This window comes from Bos indicus, chromosome 18 (genome assembly GCF_029378745.1).
Source record: "Bos indicus isolate NIAB-ARS_2022 breed Sahiwal x Tharparkar chromosome 18, NIAB-ARS_B.indTharparkar_mat_pri_1.0, whole genome shotgun sequence".
In the NCBI taxonomy this organism is placed as follows: Eukaryota; Metazoa; Chordata; class Mammalia; order Artiodactyla; family Bovidae; genus Bos; species Bos indicus.
Genome location: NC_091777.1, coordinates 57,959,518 through 57,973,660, shown reverse-complemented (window position 1 = coordinate 57,973,660; position 14,143 = coordinate 57,959,518). Strand labels below are relative to the sequence as shown.

The 14,143-nt window shown below is 52.8% G+C and overlaps 1 protein-coding gene and 1 long non-coding RNA gene across 6 annotated transcripts; one reads left to right on the top strand and one right to left on the bottom strand.

The window, feature by feature from the left end:
• Positions 1-1,751: 1,751 nt before the first annotated feature.
• LOC139177171 (uncharacterized) lies at positions 1,752-8,226 on the bottom strand. Of its 2 annotated transcripts, none has more exons than XR_011561653.1 (2): positions 7,379-8,226; positions 1,752-6,923 (listed from the first exon to the last, which is right to left on the bottom strand). It is a non-coding gene; the product is annotated as an uncharacterized lncRNA (long non-coding RNA). The 2 variants fall into 2 exon arrangements; XR_011561654.1 differs by having other exon boundaries at positions 1,752-6,900.
• On the top strand, positions 6,192-13,830 carry SIGLEC10 (sialic acid binding Ig like lectin 10). Of its 4 annotated transcripts, none has more exons than XM_070771525.1 (11): positions 6,192-6,284; positions 6,620-6,994; positions 7,159-7,443; positions 8,091-8,138; positions 8,223-8,486; positions 9,836-9,883; positions 10,015-10,272; positions 10,358-10,642; positions 11,151-11,244; positions 11,370-11,517; positions 12,953-13,830. In XM_070771525.1, exons 1-11 carry the CDS (start codon positions 6,218-6,220, stop codon positions 13,178-13,180), a joined length of 2,100 nt encoding a protein of 699 aa, XP_070627626.1. In that variant the 5' UTR covers positions 6,192-6,217; the 3' UTR covers positions 13,181-13,830. The 4 variants fall into 4 exon arrangements, with proteins under 4 accessions (XP_070627626.1, XP_019835682.2, XP_070627627.1 ...); XM_019980123.2 differs by having other exon boundaries at positions 6,196-6,284; positions 12,920-13,830; XM_019980124.2 differs by lacking the exon at positions 6,192-6,284 and adding an exon at positions 6,398-6,527 and having other exon boundaries at positions 12,920-13,830.
• Positions 13,831-14,143: the final 313 nt, after the last annotated feature.

Genomic DNA, 14,143 nt, shown 5'->3' with positions numbered 1-14,143 from the left:
TTCTCTGGTGGCTCAGACGGTAAAGAATCTGCCTGCAGTGCAGGAGACCTCGGTTTGATCCCTGGGTTGGGAAGATCCCCTGAAGAAGGGCATGGCAACCCAGTCCAGTATTCTTGCCTGAAGAATCCCACATGAACACAGAAGCCTGGCAGGCTACAGTCCACAGGGTCGCAAAGAGTGGGAAACGACTGCATGACTAAGCACAACAACAGCTTCCCAGGTGGTGCAGTAGGTAAACAATCTGCCTGTTGATGCAGGAGATGCCAGAGACGCTGGTTCAATCCCTGGGTCGGGAAGATCCCCTGGAGGAGGAAATGGCAACCCGCTTCAGTATTCTTGTCTGGAAATTCCATGGGCAGAGGAGCCTGGTGGACTACAGTCCACGGAGCCGCAAAGAGTCTGACCCAACTGATCACAAAAGGGTTGCCTAAGATAGTCCCTTTCTCCCAACCAAGGCTCCTCAGCACCCCCAGGAACTCAAAATATAGCCAGACTTGGATTCTCCATTCACCCTGGAATGCTTCCCTACATCCGTTTCATTCATCCATCCTGAGTCCAGTCCTCAGACCCACACACAGCATCCTTCCTAGGACAGAATCTTAAGCTGCCTACCCACCTACCCACATGTACACACACACCTACGGACCTCTCTTCTTCCTCCTCAACCTCCCCAACCCCATACCTACCCACCCACCCACCTCTCACTTCCCCTCAGTATCTGTCTTTGCCCTTGTGACCTCAGGGGCAGACAGCAGGTGCTCAACATCTATTGAATTTGAGAAGGAAACCAGAAGCTTGCAGAGTGTTTTTTGTTTTTTTTAAGGACTAGACTCAGAGACAATCTGAACATTCTTAGGCAGAGAAGACAGATACAAGGATGACTGAAAAAAGGTTCTTCCAGACTTGGGTAACCCTTCATCTGCTGTCTGGCCAAGGGTTGGGGAAGGGTGGCTTGGATGAGAAGGCAACTGCAAAGTAGAGAGGGGAGATGCTCTGGTCACACAGAGGAGAGGTGGAAAGCTCAGAGGAGGTCCAAGGAATCACCAGAAATATGCGGGTGGGGGAAAAAAAGCGTATGGGTGGGGAAATGTTGGGGCAACTTCATTGTAAGTTCAGGAAAAACATTTCGGAAGAGATGGCCTCTGAGCTGAAAATGGTGAAAAAGGGCGCCAGCCGCAGGAAGAGCATTCCTGGAAGAGGGGACAGCTAGCATCATGTTCTTGAGGTGGAAACAAATTTGGTAAATGTGAGAAACAAAGGGGTAGGTATCATTGGAGAGAATGCGGGATGTAAAGTGAAGTGGATTCAAAACGAGTTTGTAGGGATCACTGGGGGTTACACCTGGTCAAGTTCGGTGGGTTGAGGTGATTAGATTTTTCTCCTAAATAGAATGAAATGCCATTGAAATGTTTGAGTAAGAGGGTGACATGACCTAATCTCTATTTTAACAGTAACTCTGGTTGCTGTGTTGAAACAGCATTAGGGAGGGAGTAAAAATGGAAGCAGGGAACCATAGTCAGTATCCGGTGATAAACCATAACGGAAAATAATCTGAAAAAAGAATGCGCATATGTGTACGACAGACTCACTTTGCCACACAGCAGAAATTAACACAGTATAAATCGACTATACGTCAATAATTTTTTTTAAAAGGAAGCAAGGAGAATCATTGATAGATTTTTGTCCTGTAGATGAGTGGTAGTGGTGACTAGGACCTAGATAGTCATTCTCAATCAAGGGTGATTTTGTCGACAGGTGACAATGCATGGAGACGTTTTTATTGTCGAACCTGGGATGGGAAGGCGGGGAGTAAAGAGTAGTGAGTAGGGAGGCCAGGAATGCTCCTCAATACTCTATACAACGTGCAGGGCAGCTTCTACTCACCAAGGACTATCTGACTCAAAATGTCAATTGTGTTCCCCTAAGACTAGGGTAACGAATGAAAGTGGGGAGGGGGATAAGGGAGTACATTTTTTTTTTTTTTAATATTTACAAAGTTGAGGGCTTCCCTGGTGGGGCTCAGTGGTAAAGAATTCACTTGGCAACGCAGGAGACACAGGTTCGATCCCTGGTCTGGGAAAATCCCACATGCTTTGAAGCAACTAAGACTGAGCGCCAAACTATTGAGCCTGTGCTCTAGAGCCGGGAGACGCCACTACTGATGCCTAGGTGCCCGAGAGCCTGTGCTCTGTGTCTAGAGAAGCCGCTGCAATGAGAAGCCCGCACGCTGCAACTAGAGGGTAGGCCCCGCTCACTGCAGCTAGAGAAAAGCCCACGCAGCAACGAAGGCCCAGTGCAGCCAAAAAGAAACAAAATTATTATTTTTCTTAAGTTGAACTGATAGGTCATGCAGATAGATCGTGCATGGGGCTGAGGCAAAGACATCAGGATGATGCTAGGATATGGGCAGATGTTGGTACCAGAAACCATGACCTTTGGACCCCTGAAAAGCAGAAGAGCTAAGAGAAGCAGGCTATTTCGAGATTACTGGCTTATTATAAAAGGACATGTAACTCAGAATAGTCAGATGGAAAAGGTGCACAGGGCAAAGTATGGGGAGAGGGCTCAGGGCTTCCATGCCTTCTCTTTGGGGACATGTACCACTCTCCCAGAGTCTTCACATATTCCCTGACCTGAAAGCCTTCTGAACCCCATACTTCATTTGTTTTTTTCCCCCAGTGGAGGCTTTATTCCATAGGCACAGTTGATTAGATAAGTGGCCATGGGGACTGATTCAATTTCCAGCTCCTCTCCCCTCCTGCTAGGTCAGGGGTTGAACGGAAAATTCTAACCTTCTAATCACAGGGTTCATTCCCCTGACAACCAGCCCTCATCTGTTTGTGGTTTCCAAAAGTCACGCCATTAACAAAAACTCTGGTATGGTGGATAGGGGTTTGTTAAGAATAACAAGACACCCATTTCTAGCTCCAAAGTGTTTTCAGGAATTGAGGACAAGAGACCAAATTTTTTTTTTAACAAAAGATGCTCCTATTGCTCTTCTCACTCAGGAAATTCCAAGAGTTTGGGGAACTGTGGGCCAGGAACCATGAACAAAGACCAAAATATGTATTTACTGCAAGTCACAAAACACATAGCAAAGGTTTTTAAGGTCATGGAGGAAATAGGACATCTTGGGAGAGCGATCCTGATACATTCTAAGATTTAGGAGTCAGGGGAAGAGGCAGAACTATTAAAGATGAGGAAGAGTGTCTAGAAAGGTCGGAGGAAAACCTGGGAAGTATGGACCTGGGCTCGATCCCAGGGTTGGGAAGATCCCCCAGGAGAAGGAAACGGCACCCCACTCCAGTATTCTTCCCAGGAGAATTCCATGGACAGAGGGGCATACAGTCCACGGGGTCACAAAGAGTCAGACACAACTGAGCAACTAACACAACAACAACAATGGTGTTTTCTGCTTGCTACATGCAGCCCAGCTCCAGCGGGTACCTTCAGATGACAGCTCCAGGGGACACAGAGGCCAGACTGAGCCAGTGCTTCAAGAAGCAGGCGGGCAGGGGGCCACCGAGCACATCAAATGCTGCTGGGTGGGCAGCATCCAAGTGAGATGAGAACATAATTTACCTAGGGCTTTTAAGTGTTTGAGGTCTTCGGTGATCTTGAGAGGAAGAGTTTGAGTGACGTGAGGATGGAGGCAAGATGGGACCAGGAAAAGCAGGATGGGCAGGAAAGAAAGGGCAGGGCCTGTGATGGAAATACTTTTCCTGTGATGAGAAGAGTGGACCCTCGGTGTTTCCAGGAAAGCGGAGGAGGGGAGCTGAGGTCTCAGAACCGCCTCCAGGAACCTCTTGGCAGCTGCCTGCAGAAGGGGATGGGTTAGTCCGCAAGCAGAGTCACTGAAGGGTCCCTTGGCCCCTCTCAGTTTCCACCTGCCTCTGCCCACCTGGCTACAGATGAAAAGCTGCCCAGATTACCTAGCCTGGTACAGGAGGCCTCCTCACCTCCATATCTCAGGGATCAGCGCTGAGGTTCGAAGGCATATGTAACCCCATGGATGGCCCATGTTCATTGACGGGAGAATGGGAGACCTCTGGGTTGGTTCAGAGGAACAGGGTAGCCACAGATTGGTATCTTTTTGGCTCCAGGGTAGCAGAGGGTCCTCTCTCTCTCCCTTTTCGGGCTGACGGAGCAGCACGGAATAGTGTGGAGAAACCCACGGAAGGCCTGAGATGTTGCCACCCTCCTGGTTCCTGCTCCCATTAGCCTCAGAGAGGCATGGAGATGCTCCAAGGCGGGGGCAAGACTGGATCTAAGCTTTGAGGGTGGGGCACTTCAGTTCTCGGCTCCTTCAGGGCAAGCCCCCAGCAGGACCCAGGCTTCTTCTCTCCTTCTCACTCCTCCCTCTGGGAGGCCCTTCCCCCTCTGTCCCTGGACGCAAGGGCATCCCTAGAGAAAGCCCAGGATGGGCAGTGGGGACTTGGAAGCAGATGAAGAGGAGGGTGGATGTTATGAGCTGAATTGCGCTCCCTCGGCCTCCAAGTCCATACGTTGACGCCTTAACCCCCAGTGTCTCAGAATATACAACTGGAGATAGAATCTTTAAATAACTAATTCAGTTGAAATGAAGTCACAGGGCAGAGTCCCAGTCCAATATGACTGCTGTCCTTATGAAGGACACACACAGAAGAAAGACCAGCTGAAGACTCGAAGAGAAGATGGCCGTCTCCAAGTCAAGGAAAGAGACCTTGGAAGAAATCAACCCTACTGACACCTTGGCCTTGAACTTGCAGCCTCCAGAACAGTGAGGAAATACATCTCTGTTGTTTAAGCCACTCATTCTGTGTGGTTTTATCATGGCCGATTAAGCGGATCCAAAGACAGGGATAGCTAACATGTCACTCTCTCCAGGAAGCCCCTCCTGACTCTGCCAGGAGGAAGTGAACACCCTCTCCCCAGGGCCAGGCTGGGACATCTGTCTCAGCGTGTGGGGCGGAGCCTTTATGAACACTTCAGCATGCTTTTCCGTTTCTAAGGCTCTTCGTTTACCAAGCTGGGATCCCCCGAGGTCAGACACTATCTGATTTACCTATGTGTGTTCCCCCTCCCCCCTTCACAGCAGGGCACCTGCCACACACAAGGTCCCAGGGAGTGGAGGTCAAGAGGACAAACATGGCATCTCTATGTGACCAAAACAGAGAATCAGTTTCAAGGTGAAGGGAACAACAGTCAAGATCTGGGGCAGTTACACTGACTCATTGCACAGCTCCCATGCCTCTTACACTGCCAAAGATGCCACCATTGGCATCACCATGGCTGGGGTGGTGGTTTAGTCTCTAAGTCAAATTCAACTCTTGTAGTCCCATGGGCTATAGCCCGCCAGGCTCCTCTGTCCATGGAATTCTCCAGGCAAGAATACTGGGGTGGGTTGCCATTTCCTTTTCCAGGGGATCTTCCCAACACAGGGATTGAACCTGAGTCTTCTGCCTTGCAAGCAGATTCTTTACCACTGAGCCACCAGGGATCCTGAGTTTTTTTTCACAGCAGGTGTTACAAATGTATGTCATCCAACTGTGGGACAGAAGGGAAGATTGGGAAGCAGACAGAGATCTTAGGGGACAGGCTCCAGTGAGCCCATCAGGGAGGGTGAAGGGGTAGGGACAGAGACCAGCCTGGGATTGCCAGATATAGCCAAGAAAAATGCAAAGTGCTCAGTTAAAGGTGAATTTCAGATCTAAACAGTGAATAATTTTAGTAGAAGCGTATCTCATGCATGGGCTTCCCCGGTAGCTCAGCGGTAAAGAATCTGCCTGCAATGCAGGAGACATAAGAGACTCGGGGTTTGATCCCTGTGTTGGGAAGATCCTCTGGAGGAGGGCATGGCAACCCACTCCAGTGTTCTTGCCTGGGAAATCCCACGGACGGAGGAGCCTGGTGGGCCACAGTCCGTAGGGTCGCAAAGAGTCAGGCACGACTGAAGCGACTGAGCACGCACGCATGAATATCTCATGCTTATACTTCTGAGACATACTTATACTAAAGAAAAATATTATTTATCTGAAAGCCAATTTTAACTGGGCATTCTACCTTTTATCTGGCAAGACCAGCCCTGCACCACCACCACCCTCTGCCCCAGAAATCACCACGGTCACCCTGAAAGGGCTTACTGGGGACTTTCACTTCTGCTTCCCTAACGACTCAGGGTCAAATGGGAGAGCCCCTAGCTTACACCCACCCAAAGCCAGGCCCCAAGGTTAGACACATGCTCTCCAGCCCCTCCCCCAGAGATGACTGGGAAAGGCGACCAGCTCAGGGAGCCCAGACACCAGGTGAGCTCCCCAGAGTGAGTTCAAGTGGGTGCCAGGTGGTGGTGGGGAGAGTCCAGAAAAGGAAAAAGAGTCGTGCGGGTCTGTGCACCAGAAGCACATTTCATGCATCAGTCCCCCAGGGCTCAGCTTCCGCCTTCTGCCCTTACCCACTGCCCTTCAAAGCGTCTGGGGAATGAGTGTGTCCCAGGAAGGTCCAAGTGCCTGAGATGTTCCTGCCGCTGTTCTTGGCCATGCTGTGGGGCGGTGAGTGGATGGGGGTGTCCAGGAGGAGCCCGGGGGCTAGGGTGTTGGGGTCCGGGCTGGGCTTGCAGCTTGAACCTCTGTCTCCCCCATAGGGTCGCAGGCTCTGGACTCATTCAAGCTGCAGGTGCAGGAGTTCGTGATGGTGCAAGAAGGCCTGTGCATGGTCGTGCCCTGCTCCATCTTCTACCCCTCCAGAGGATGGAGTCCCACCACCCCAGCTTACGGCTTCTGGTTCAGAGACCAGACTCCCAAGCCCAGTCTGCCAGTGGCCACCAACAAGCCAGATCAGGACGTGGACACAAGCACCCAGGGCCGATTCCAGCTCCTTGGCGATCCCAGTGAGAGCTGCTCCTTGCTCATCAGAGAGGCACACCTGGAGGACAGCGCAGTGTACTTCTTCCGGTTCGAGAGAGGCGATTATGTGAAATATAATTTCATGGAATACAAGTTCTATTTGGAAGTGACAGGTATGGAACTGGCTGGAGCCGGAATGGGGCGCGGGGGTGGGGGGGACCCCCTCCCCCACCTTCTCATACTGGGGAGGGGCTGTAAAGAATGGACCATGTGTGACCCCCACTAGGGTACCCCCCAATCCGGGGCTGGCATCCCACCCTCTCTCGGTCCATCCCAGCCCTGACACAGAAGCCGGAGATCTACGTCCCTGAGATCCTGCAGCCCGGGCACCAGGTGACACTCTTCTGTGCATTTAACTGGATCTTTGACGAATGTCCTGTCCCTACTCTCTCCTGGATCGGGAACACCGTCTCCCCCAACGAGGCCAGCTCGAGAACTTCCTACTTCTCAGAGCTCACCTTCACACCCAGACCCCAGGACCACAACACTGAGCTCACCTGCAGAGTGGACTTCTCCAGAGAGGGTGTGAGCACGGAGAACACTGTCCGGCTTAGCGTGGCGTGTGAGTCTGGGGGCGGGAAGGACTGTGGCTCCAGGCTCGAGGGATGGGGAGGTGGAGAGAGGCAGCTGGGCGATGACCGACAGCTCTTGGCGGCCCTCGGGGAGGAAGGCGAGGAGTCTCGCGATGCTGGGCTCGGCCCTGGGAGGGGAACGCGGCTGACATATGGTCCTCTATCCGCAAGCGCATCTTGGGCACTCATGCGTCGCCTGTCTTCCCGGGGGACTGTCACACTTTCTTTTCCCTGAGGAAGTGCTCTCTGGCGGTGGGGAATGTATCATTCCTCTCCAAAGCCGGGCTTCCCTGACAGCTCAGCTGGTAAAGAATCCACCTGCAATGCAGGAGACCCCGGTTGGACGGTTGGATTCCTGGGTCCGGAGGATCCGCTGGAGAAGGGATAGATAGGCTAACCACACCAATATTCTTCGGCTTCCCTTGTGGCTCAGCTGGGATAGAATCCGCCTGCGATGCGGGAGTCCTGGGTTTGATCCCTGGGTTGGGAAGATTCTCCAGAGAAGGGAAAGGCTACCCACTCCAGTATTGTGGCCTGGAGAATTCCACGGACTGTATAGTCCATGGGATTGCAAAGAGTCGGACACGACTGAGCAACTTTCACTTTCCCCAAAGCCAACTCCCAATCCTGTTAACAGATGCCCCCAAAGACCTGGTTATCAGCATCTCCTACACCGATGAGCCAGGTACTTGGGGGTGTCAGGAGGGCAGGGGGAGTGGCGTTTCCCACTGCGGTCCTTCTCTTGCTGTCTCTCTTTCTCTCTCTGCAGCTCTGGAGCCCAGGGGAGACAGCCCACACCTGGAAGTCCAGAAAGGCCAGTCCCTGCGGCTGCTCTGTACCGCGGACAGTTTGCCGCTGGCCACGCTGAGCTGGACCCTGCAGGACAGAGTCCTCTCTTGGTCCCACCCCTTGGGCTCCACAGCTCTGGAGCTGGCGCTGCCCAGGGTGAAGGCCGAGGATGCGGGTCGCTATACCTGCCGGGCTGAGAACAGGCTTGGCTTCTTGAGCCGCAGCCTGGACCTCTCAGTGCAGTGTGAGTGTGACTGGTAGGGGCCTGGGTTGGGGGGCTGGGGAGGAGGCAAGGGGGCTGGGGGCAGAGTCCTAGAGCTCCACGGGGACCTGGAACCCCAGGCCAACGGAACCAAAGATTCTGCTTCTAGCTCTAATGGGAGGAGCGGGGGTGGGGGGTGAGTGGAGGGGGCGGGATTTTCCCCACACCACCAAGCAATTCTCCCACATCAGCGGGCTGTCCTACAGCTCAACTCGGTTCTGATCCTGTCTACCTGGAGAGAGCGTCTGTCAGATCCCCGCAGGTTAAGGGATGGGGCCCACCAGGCTGGCCCCACCCCCACCTCAGCTGCCAATGACAAGTCCAGGGTGTCACCTGTGCTTCCGACCCACCAGTAATAGATTGCAGGGTCCCATGATCTCCTCCTTGGGTTCCATGAATTTGCTTGAGCTGCCCAGAGAAATAGTTTGCTCACTAGATTACCAGTTTATTATAACAGACTCTAACTCACCAACAGCCAGATGAAAGCGATGCTTAGGGCAAGGTATGGGGAAGCGGCACCTACCTTCCATGCCCTCTTCCTGGGCACCATGTTCCCCAAATCTCCATCTGTTCACCCATTTGGGGAGGTGGTTACGGAGGCTTCGTTACATATGCATGTGTGTGTGCTCAGTCGCATCTGACTCTTTGCGACCCCATAGACAGTAACTGGCCAGGCTCCTCTGTCCCTGGGATTTCTCAGGCAAGAATACTAGGGTGAGTTGCCACTTTCTCCTCCAGGGGATCTTCCCGACCCAGGGATCGAACTTGGGTCTCCTGCATTAGCAGACAGATTCTTTACCACTGAGTCACCTGGGAAGCCCCTGTTACATAGTCACTTTTGATTAAATCAGCCATTCGTGATTAAACTCAATCTCCAGTCCCCTTTCTTTCCCCTCCTCAGAGGTCAGGGGGTGGGACTGGAAGTTTCAACCCTCAAATCAAGTGGTCGGTTCCCCGGGCAACAAGCCCTCAGCCTCGGGCACTTCCAAAAGTCACTTCAATAATGGTATACTCAGGGATGGTGGAAAGGGGTTTGTTATAAATAACAAGGCACCTTTATCATGCTTACCATTCAGGAAATCCAGGAGTTTTAGAAGCTCTGTGTGTGGAGTAGGGACGAAGACCAGAGACCTATTTCTGTTACGTAGCACTGTATCTTAGGGACCTGCCCTTCTTACCAGTCAGGTCCCTTGGGTTCCTCTTCGGAGAATCACTCAGAGGGTGATTCAACCCTCCTCCCCCCTCGGAGCCCTTCATCCCTGGGGACGTTCACTTGGCCCAGAAGGAAACCCCTGCCTTGTTTACAGCCAAGCGCCCCGTCTCTGTTTCAGATGCCCCGGAGAACCTGAAAGTGATGGTCTCGCAAGCAAACCGCACAGGTAGGGAAGGGCATCAGAGGAGCCAGGCTTCTGGGTCCCACACTGCGGCACGGACGTCTGGCATATCAGCAGGCAGGAGGGTTCCTGTGCCCTCCTCCTCTCTTCATCCATCCTGCCTCTTCTCCCCCTAGCCCTGGAAAACCTGGAGAGTGGCGCATCTCTTCGGGTCCTGGAGGGCCAAAGCCTGCGTCTCCTCTGTGTCGCTCACAGCAACCCCCCTGCCCAGCTGAGCTGGGCCCGACTGGGACGGACTGTGAGCCCCTCCCAGCCCTCAGATCCCGGGGTCCTGGAGCTGCCTCAGATACAAACAGAGCAGGAAGGGGAGTTCACCTGCCGGGCTCAGAACCCGCTGGGCTCCCAAAATAACTCCCTGAGCCTCTTCGTGGTCTGTGAGTGTGGGGTCTCCTGGGGACAGGAGGCCGGGGTTCCAGGGAGGGGAGGGGCGCCCCTGATCCCTCCCATCTCTCCCCACAGCGCCCCCGCAGCTGCTGGGCCCCTCCTGCTCCCAGGAGGACGAGGGTCTGCGCTGTAGCTGCTCCTCCAGAGCCCGGCCGGCCCCCTCCCTGCGCTGGCGGCTCGGGGAGAGGCTGCTGGAGGGGGAGCTCAGCAACGCCTCCTTTGAGGTCGCCTCCAGCTCCGCCGGGCCCTGGGCCAACAGTTCGCTGAGCCTCCGCGAGGGGCTCAGCTCCGGCCTCAGACTCAGCTGCGAGGCCCTGAACGGCCACGGGGCCCAGAGCGGGTCTGTCCTGCTGCTGCCAGGTCAGGGGTCAACTGGACACCCCGTGGAGGCGGGGGCTGAGAGGGACCGGGACTGGGTCTTGTGGTTGGATCAGGAGCTGGGGGAGGGCGGGGACACGCCGGCGCGTTAGCCCCTCAGTCCCGTCCAACTCTGCAACCCCATGGAATGTATAGCCCACCAGGCTCGTCTGTCCATGGGATTCTCCAGGCACGAATACTGGAGTGGGTTGCCATTTCTCCAGGGGATCTTCCCTACCCAGAGATCGAACCCAGGTCTCCAGCATTGCAGGCGGATTCTTTACCGTCTGAGCCACCAGGGAAGCCCCTTGGGATGCAGAGGGGGAATTTAAATCGGAAAGCCTGATATCTGGGCTTGGGGTGTAGTGGAATTTCCAAGAAGTCGATGGGAAGGGGCTGCAGGGGAAAACCTCTGGCATGGGAGCCGGAAGACTGAGCGCCTAGTGGCGGGCGGACGTGAGGACCCACGTGAATGGGACGGGCTCAGAGACGGCTGACCTTTTCCGTGCAGACGAGAAGGGACTCGCCTCCGGGGCTTTCGCCAGCGGAATCTCTCTAGGGATTGGCGTCACCACCCTCCTCTTCCTCTGCTTCATCTTTATCTTGTGAGTTAGGAGCGGGGGTGTGTGGGGGTGGGGCAGCGAGGGATGGGGCGTGGAATCTGGGGGCACCCCGGGAAAGGGGGCGGGACCCGGGCGCACACCAAGGCGGCGGTGGGGTGTTTCCTCAGAGTGAGGACTCTGAGGAAGAAGTGGACCCAGGCAAAGGTCCCGGCGCCGGCCCCGGCCCCGGCCCCCGGAGAGGCTCCGCGGTCCAGGTTCTCACGCAGGAGCACGATCCTGGATTACATCAACGTGATCCCTAAGGCCGGCCCCCTGGTGAGTGCTCCCAACCCGCTGCCTCTTGGTCCCCTTCTCTGACTCCTGTATGCGCTCCTCTTCAGCCCCGTCCCCGATTTTCCTCACAGTGGAAAAGGCCCGGGTATTGGATTCAAACCCTGATTCTGACACATAGCTTCTAGGAGACCTTGACCATATCCCTCCTTCCTGCTGAGCCTCTGTTGCTTCCTCCTTGAGAGCCGGTTTGAGGATTACAGCACCTGTTATTGCTTAATAGATGGCAGCTATTTCACCATCACGGCTACCAACGACATGACTATGTATAATTAATGATGCCACAATGATTAATATCACTGAGGGTCCGTATGTCCTAGTAATGATTAAGGGCAGGGCTTTGAAGTCAGGCTGTGGGGTTCCTTCCTGCTTTCCATGCTGTGTATTCTGGGATGAGTCACTTAACTTCTCTGTACCTCGATTTAACTGTTAAAAAGGGGATAATAGTAGTACAGACCATGTAGGCTCATTCTGGGTATTTGATAGGCTCATTTTCTACCCATAAAACATTGAGTACCAGGCACCTAATAAGTGTTGGGTTAAATGCTGGATGTTTTCAGGAGTGAACATGTAGATGCTGATGACTCCAAAATTTACATTTCCCAGACTCATTCCTCAACTCTAGACTCACAGCCAACTCTCTAAGCTGCATCTCTATTAGGATGTCTAACAGTCATCTCAAACTTTGCCTGTCCAAAATCAAACTTGTGACTAAGTACCACTTAAATCCCTTCTCCTCCACCCTCTGCATCTCAGCAAAGAGCCCACATTGGCCCAACTGCTCAAGCCTCCAGCCTTAAAGTCACTTCTTACTCTTCTCTTTTTTATCCTCCCACAATCAATCCATCAGCACATCTCTTCCCAAATCCATCCAAACCACTTCTCCCCACTTCGGTTGGATAGAGCTTAGAGACCAAGAAAAAAAAAAAAAAGCCAATTTCAAATGATCACCTACACGGGATCCCCTGTGTAAAACACTCCCCAATGTTACGATTGTAGAGATAGAGGACAGGTTAGTAGTTGTGAGGGCTCCGGGATGGGAGGAGATGAGAAGGGAGGTTATGGATATGGGAGGGAGATGTATGTGTTGATGGAGCCCTTCTGTGTTTTGTGGTGGTCCTCACACCAATCTACCTGCATTAGTCAGTTCACTAGGGCGGCCATAGCAAAGAGCCACAGGATGGAGGCTTAAACAACAGACTTCTGTTTATAGTTTGTTCCTGTCCCGAGACAAGAGGCGAGCTCAGGGAGGGCAGAGTCTTTGTTTCACTGCCTAATGTAACTCCAGTTCCTTACTTAGTACCTGGCACTTACTGGGCAGGCGCTCAAGTATTTGTTGAATGAAGGAAGGCAGGATGGTCAGTTTTTTCCCCCCTCTTATGCTCAGAAACAGAAAGCCAAACCAAGCAGTCCTTCCCAGCCTCCTCCTGCAGATGGTCACTCCCTGGAAGCCAGAAAGAATCAGAAGGAGCTCCATCCCGTCTCCCACAACTGTCCAGGACCCAAGTCATCCCTACAAGCCTCAGAAGCAGAGAACAACCAAGAGGAGCTCCATTACGCTGTCCTCAACTTCCCAGGCCTTAGACCATGGGAGACCCAAAGACCCGAGGGCACGCACCCAGAGTACGCTGAAATCCAGTTCCACTGAGGGTCTGCTGGGCCACAGGACTCGGATGCAAGCCAGGGAGAGAGGCAGAGCAATTGGGATGAGAACAGAGTGTGGTCTGTCTCTCTCTCTTTTTAATCCTCCGAGGATGGGTCATCCCATCCCAGACCCTGGAGCAGCTTGATGAATGTCTCCAGAGTTGTTCAGTTGCTCAGTCGTGTCCGACTCTTTGCGACCCCGTGAACTGTAGCCCTCCAGGCTTCCTTGTCCTTCACCATCTCCTGGAGTTTTCTCGGACTCATGTCCATTGAGTCGGTGATGCCATCCAATCATCTCATCCTCTGTTGCCCCCTTCTCCTCCTGCCCTCATTTCTCCAAATACACTCTTCTGAGCAAGGAAAAGCTTTTTCTCGGAGAAACCCAGGCCCCGGCCCAGCTGATTACTCACAGTCTCAGTTTCTCAACGGTTGGGGGAGCCTTTAGAGAGGATGAAGCATGCCTGTTTGTGAGGTCACCCAGACAACCTCACGGGTCAAGCTGTCAGCTTTGATGGCACCTGTGAGCCGAGAGTGTTTTTTACATTTTAAATGGTTCGGGGGAAAAAAAAATCAAAAGAAGGATGTTTTATGATGCATGGAAATGACTTGAGATTCAAATTTCAGTGTCCCTAATTAAAGCTTTATTGAAGCGCAGTCATGCCCATTTTTTTTTCTGTATTGCCTATGACTGATTTCAGGAAGAATGGAGTTGTTGCCTTGCTAAGCCTAAGAAAGCTAGCCTTCAGTTAGGAAAAGTTTGTTGTTGTTGTTTAGTAGCTTTCCTGGTTCTTCTGCTTCTTCTTTTGGAATGGTAGGCACCTTTAAACAAAAATTTAAAAAATTACAGTATAGTTGGTTTACAATGTTGTGTTAGTTTCAGGTGTAGATCACAGTGATTCAGTCATATATATATATATATATGGAAAAGAATATGAAAAAGGATACATATATGTATGAGTCACTTTGT